General features: G+C 49.9%; 1 protein-coding gene across 1 annotated transcript in view; it reads right to left on the minus strand.

Moving 5' to 3' along the window:
- Positions 1-5425, minus strand: part of LOC107119745 (nicotinamide N-methyltransferase-like) — a 15758-nt gene that overhangs the window by 1245 nt on the left and 9088 nt on the right. The window contains exon 2 of the mRNA XM_015422326.1: positions 2014-2221. Coding sequence (XP_015277812.1) covers positions 2014-2221 — 208 coding nt within the window. The remainder of the gene's footprint in view (positions 1-2013; positions 2222-5425) is intronic.

The following is a 5425-nucleotide window of genomic DNA, read 5'->3' on the forward strand; positions in this document are numbered from 1 at the left end:
TAGAGTTGCCAGCCTCCAGGTGGGGCCTGGGGACCTCCCGCTTTTACAACTGATCCCCAGCTGAAAGAGATCAGCTCCCCTGGAGAAAATGGCTGCTTTGAAGGGTGGACTCTATGGCATTGTACCACGCTGAGGCCCCTCCCCTCCCCAAACCACGCCCTCTCCTGGCTCCACCCCCAAAGTCTCCAGGTATTTTCCAACCCAGACTTGGCAACCCTAGGGGGTCCCCAGGTCCCACCTGGAGGCTGGCATCCCTATTGCATGTGGCAGAGGAAGGAAGGAAGAGAACCCCACTGCTCACAGTGGAAATGAGTGGAAGAGGTGGAAGAAAATGCAAACGTGGTCCGTCTAGCTCAGCATCTTCTAGAAGTGATGCTCCAGTGTAGTCCTGCCTGGGCACCGTACTCTACTATCACAGGCCTTCCTTCCCACTAGATCCTCCTCCAGGCATCCACAACATTTATGGTGAGATGGGTAGTCATAAGGGATAAGGCTAGGTATGGGCACACATCAGGAAAATGCAGTCTGGATCAGTGGCTGGACCAAACCAAACTGGTCTGATTCCGCAGGGCTCTTCTGATGTTCTTGTGGACAGCACTAAGGTCGCCAGCTCCAGGGTAGAAAATACCTCGAGATTTTGTTGGGGGGAGCCTGAGGAAGGCGGGCTTTGGGGAGGACAGGGACCTCAGCAGGGTCCAATGGCCTAGAGCCCACCCTCCAGAGCAGCCATTTTCTCCAGGGGAACTGATCTTTGTCCTCTGGAGATTAGTTGTGATACTGGGAGATTTGCAGGCCCCACCTGAAGGCTGGCAACCCCATAGAGCATACATTGGGTTATATTTTGTGATCACTTCTTACAACAGATATATTGAGGCCCCGGTCACACGGGCCAGGTAACGCGAGGGGGGGAGGCGTGGCTGTTCGCCCCGGAGCAAAATAAAGCGCGGTAGCCCGATCACACGGTCCCCCGAGTCTTCGCGCTTAGGCTGTTAGCTGGTGATCACACGGCGATGCTGGAGTGTGGCAAAGAAGCGGCGCAGCAAGCATTTTGCGTTTGTGCGCATGCACAGTTCCATGGAGCAGCACTGCTTTCAATTACGCGTATGTGCGCATGCGCTTACGAAAACCATCCGGTTTGCAATGGGACCTGCGCCGGATGCCACAGGATACTAGTGCTCCCGCGATCAGACGCCCGCCCCTGCCCCGCATTTTCCGGATACCAGTGCACTTTCCGAGGAACTTTTTAACTCCGCATCTTCGGCGGGATGCCACGGGTTGACCACGGGTACACTACGCTCCCCAGATGTTGCGGTGTGATCGCGCCCCAAAAATCCGCCTGACATTCGTGCCTTTAGTGCGGCAAATCCTCCGTGTGACCGGGGCCTGAGTTTTCTTGGAGGGCAGTTTGCTTTGTCTTGTCCTTCCGGTAGTTTTAAGATGGTTAAGGGGGCTTAAAGTTTTATATTTTTTAGACTGCTGCTTTGTAATGTTTATGTGCATTGGGTTTTTTCCCCCTGTATTCGTTTAATGTTTTAACTTGGAAGCCACCCTGAGCACTGAGTCTCTCTCGGTGGATGAGGTATATAGAAATTAAGGATTCTGGAGACTACGGGATGTAAGTCTTTTAAGTAAATAAATAATCTTCCACTGGCACCATTTCCCTGGCTGAAAATGCCCTCCCCCCCAACCCGCTTTAGCCCCTGGAGGGAAACTAACAGGTGCCCCGCACTGCACCAGGTGCCACCTGGCACCCCATACCTGTTTTTTCCCCCTGTATTTGTTTAATGTTTCAACTTGGAAGCCACCCTGAACACTGAGTCCCTCTGGGTGGATGTGATATATAGAAATTAAGGATTCTGGAGACGACGGGATGTAAATCTTTTAAATAAATAAATAATCTTCCACTAGCACCATTTCCCTGGCTGAAAATACCCTCCCCCCCCCTGCTTTAGCCCCTGGAGGGAAACTAACAGGTGCCCCGCACTGCACCAGGTGCCACCTGGCACCCCATACCTGTCCCCTTCCAGCTCACAGACGAATTTCGCTATCGTGCTCCAGTCGAAAGCTCCTGGCTCCTTCCTCAGCCACCGCTGCATCTCCTCCCGGTTCTGGTCGGTAAAATCGGTGGCGATGATCTCTCGGAAGGACTCGCAGGCCGAGAGGAACTGGTAGATGGTGGGTCCACTTCCGATGTCAATCAGGGTGTCTCCCTTAATGCCATCTGCATTTTAACATGAGAGTGAGATTCCCCCCCAACTCCTCCTCCTTCCTCCCTGCTTTATTCTTGGTGTAGTGGTTAAGTGCGCGGACTCTAATCTGGGAGAACCTGGTTTGATTCCCCACTCCTCCACTTGCACCTGCTGGATGACCTTGGGCAAGCTGTAGTTCTGACCAGTGTTCCCTCTAAGCTGAGCTGGTGTGAGCTAGCTCACTGTTTTTAGCCTCTGGCTCACACATCTTTGTCTTAGTTCAGGAAGGAGGGCTCCAGAGCAAACTGATTTATGCAGGAGCCAAATTGGCCGCTCACAACTTTAATGCCAGGAGCTCACAATGTAGAATTTTTGCTCACAGGACTCCACAGCTTAGATGGAGCATTGGCTCTGACAAGAGCTGTCCTTGAAAAAGAGCAGTTTCTGTCAGAGCTCTCTCAGCCCCGCCTACCTCACAGGGTGCCTGTTGTGGGGAGGGGAAGGGAAAAGAGTTTGTAAGCTGCTCTGAGACTCCAAGTGAAGGGCAGGGTATACATCCAATCTCCTCCTCCTCCTCCTCCAGTTTGGTGTCATGGTTAAGTGCGCAGACTCTAATCTGGGAGAGCCGGGTTTGATTCCCCACTCCTCCACTTGCACCTGCTGATGTGACCTTGGGTCAGTCACAAGCTCTGGCACAGCTGTCCTTGAAAAAGAGCAGTTTCTGTCAAGAGCTCTCTCAGCCCCACCCACCTCACAGGGTGTCTGTTGTGGGAAGGGGAAGGGAAAGGAGTTTGTAAGCCGCTCTGAGACTCCAAGTGAAGGGCGGGGTATAAATCCAATCTCTTCTCTTCTTCTCTCTTCTTCTCTTCTTCTTCTTCTTTGGTGTTATTTTTGGAAGAGGGTGTTAATGGGAAGAGTACTGAGGTGGCACCCTGGGTTTATGCTCTTCTACTGGGTGAACAGTGCCCGTCTCCACATTGCCAAATTCTGTAATCCAAGGACTGGCACTCTGATACTCCACCACCACCCCAATTTGGCTCCCATATGGGGTTATTATTTATTTACTTCATTTATAACCCTACCTTTTGCCCGTCTCCACATTGCCAAATTCTGTAATCCAAGGACTGGCACTCTGATACTCCCCCCCCCACCCCAATTTGGCTCCCATATGGGGTTATTATTTATTTACTTCATTTATAACCCTACCTTTCTCCACAATGGGGACCCAAAGCAGCTGACGTCATTCTTCTCTCCGCCATTTTATCCTCACAATAACCCCGTGAGGTTGGCTAGGCTGAGAGAGTGTGGCACTGGCGAGCTTCCATGGCACCAGTGGGGATTCGAACCTGGGTTTCCAAGATACTAGTCTGACACTTTGACCACTACGCCACACTGGCAGGCGAGGCTCATCAGAGAATAAATCTCGGAGGCTCAGAACTGGCCACCAGCTTCAGGATGATCATGGGAGTTTCAGGGCCAAAACTGAAAGGCATGGGGAAATCCTGGCCCAGGTGAGTCAAACCACCACCATCACCACACTGTGCTATTTGCAACTAAAGCTCAGGGGTCTCTTGTGGCAGGCATAACTCAGGAAATAATGCTGCATGTTTGAAAACTGTCCACTAACCCCAGAATGATGATGGAAGTTGCAGTGCAATGAAGGGAACTTGAACAACCTGAACCAGATCACCTTCACAACAGATAACATGGAATAAGGGAGCTATTAAGCAACCTGTCATGTGTCTCTAAGACTCAGATCCCCAGACCGCTATGGAAGGTTGCTAGGTGACACACTCTGCCAGACCTACCTCACAGGGTTGTTGTGTGAATAAAATGGAAACAGAACAATGCAGGTCTGGGTTTCCATTAGGGAGAAAGACTGGGTATGGTATTTGTTATAAAGCTAATTTTTAACGCTATTGAAAAGATTACATCATTTAGCCAAGTAGCCTTTACAAAGGACTATTAAATCTTCCACCTGCACAATGATTAACATCTCAGCACCTGAACTGGGAGTTGTGATTTATGTTCCACAGGTATAACCAGTAAAACAGATTAATGTTCCTTTACCGTGCATGCATAGGGTGGAGGAGTGGGGAAAGCATCCATTTACTGCTCTGTGAGATCATGGGGGAACATTAACCCCCCCCCTCGCCTCTGTATATAACAGTAACAAAGGTTTGCTACTATACTACTCTTAAGTACATTCTGTCGCCAGTCAGGATAGGGATGAGAAGGTCCTGAGACCAAAAAGTCTTGGTCTCAGGGTGGTGAAAACCAGTGAGGATTGTGAGGCACTCCAAAGGGATCTGTCGAGGATGGGCGAGTGGGCGTCAACATGGCAAATGGGGTTCAATGTGGCCAAGTGCAAGGTGATGCACATTGGAGCCAAAAATCCTAAATATAAATACACGTTGATGGGGTCTGAACTGGCAGAGACTGATCAAGAGAGAGATCTTGGAGTTGTAGTAGATAACTCACTGAAAATGTCGAGACAGTGTGTGACTGCAATAAAGAAGGCAAATGCTATGCTGGGGATTATTAGGAAGGGTATTGAAAACAGATCAGCCAATATAATAATGCCCCTATATAAATCAATGGTGAGACCTCATTTGGAATACTGTGTGCAATTCTGGTCACCACACCTTAAAAAGGATATTATAGCTTTGGAAAAAGTGCAGAAAAGGGCAACTCAAATGATAAAAGGGTTGGAACACTTTCCCTATGAGGAAAGGTTAAGGCGCTTAGGGCTCTTTAGCTTGGAGAAAAGACGACTGAGGGGTGACATGATCGAGGTTTATAAGATTATGCATGGGAAAGAGCAGGTAAAGAAAGAGGTACTTTTCTCCCTTTCTCACAATACAAGAACCCGTGGGCACTCCATGAAATTGCTGAGCGGTCGGGTTAGAACGGATAAAAGGAAGTACTTCTTCACCCAAAGAGTGATTAACACATGGAATTCACTGCCACAGGAAGTGGTGGGTGCTACAAGCATGGACGGCTTCAAAAGGGAATTAGATAAGCATATGGAGCAGAGGTCCATCAGTGGCTATTAGCCAGAAGGTATAGATAGGGACTCTGGGGCAAGGGATGCTCTGCATTCTTGGTGCTTGGGGGGTGGGAACAGTGGGAGGGCTTCTAGTGTCCTGGCCCCACTGGTGGACCTCCTGATGGCACTGGTATTTCTGGCCACTGTGTGACACAGAGTGTTGGACTGGATGGGCCTTTGGCCTGAT

Source organism: Gekko japonicus, unplaced genomic scaffold (assembly GCF_001447785.1).
Source record: "Gekko japonicus isolate JY-2015 unplaced genomic scaffold, Gekko_japonicus_V1.1 scaffold805, whole genome shotgun sequence".
In the NCBI taxonomy this organism is placed as follows: Eukaryota; Metazoa; Chordata; class Lepidosauria; order Squamata; family Gekkonidae; genus Gekko; species Gekko japonicus.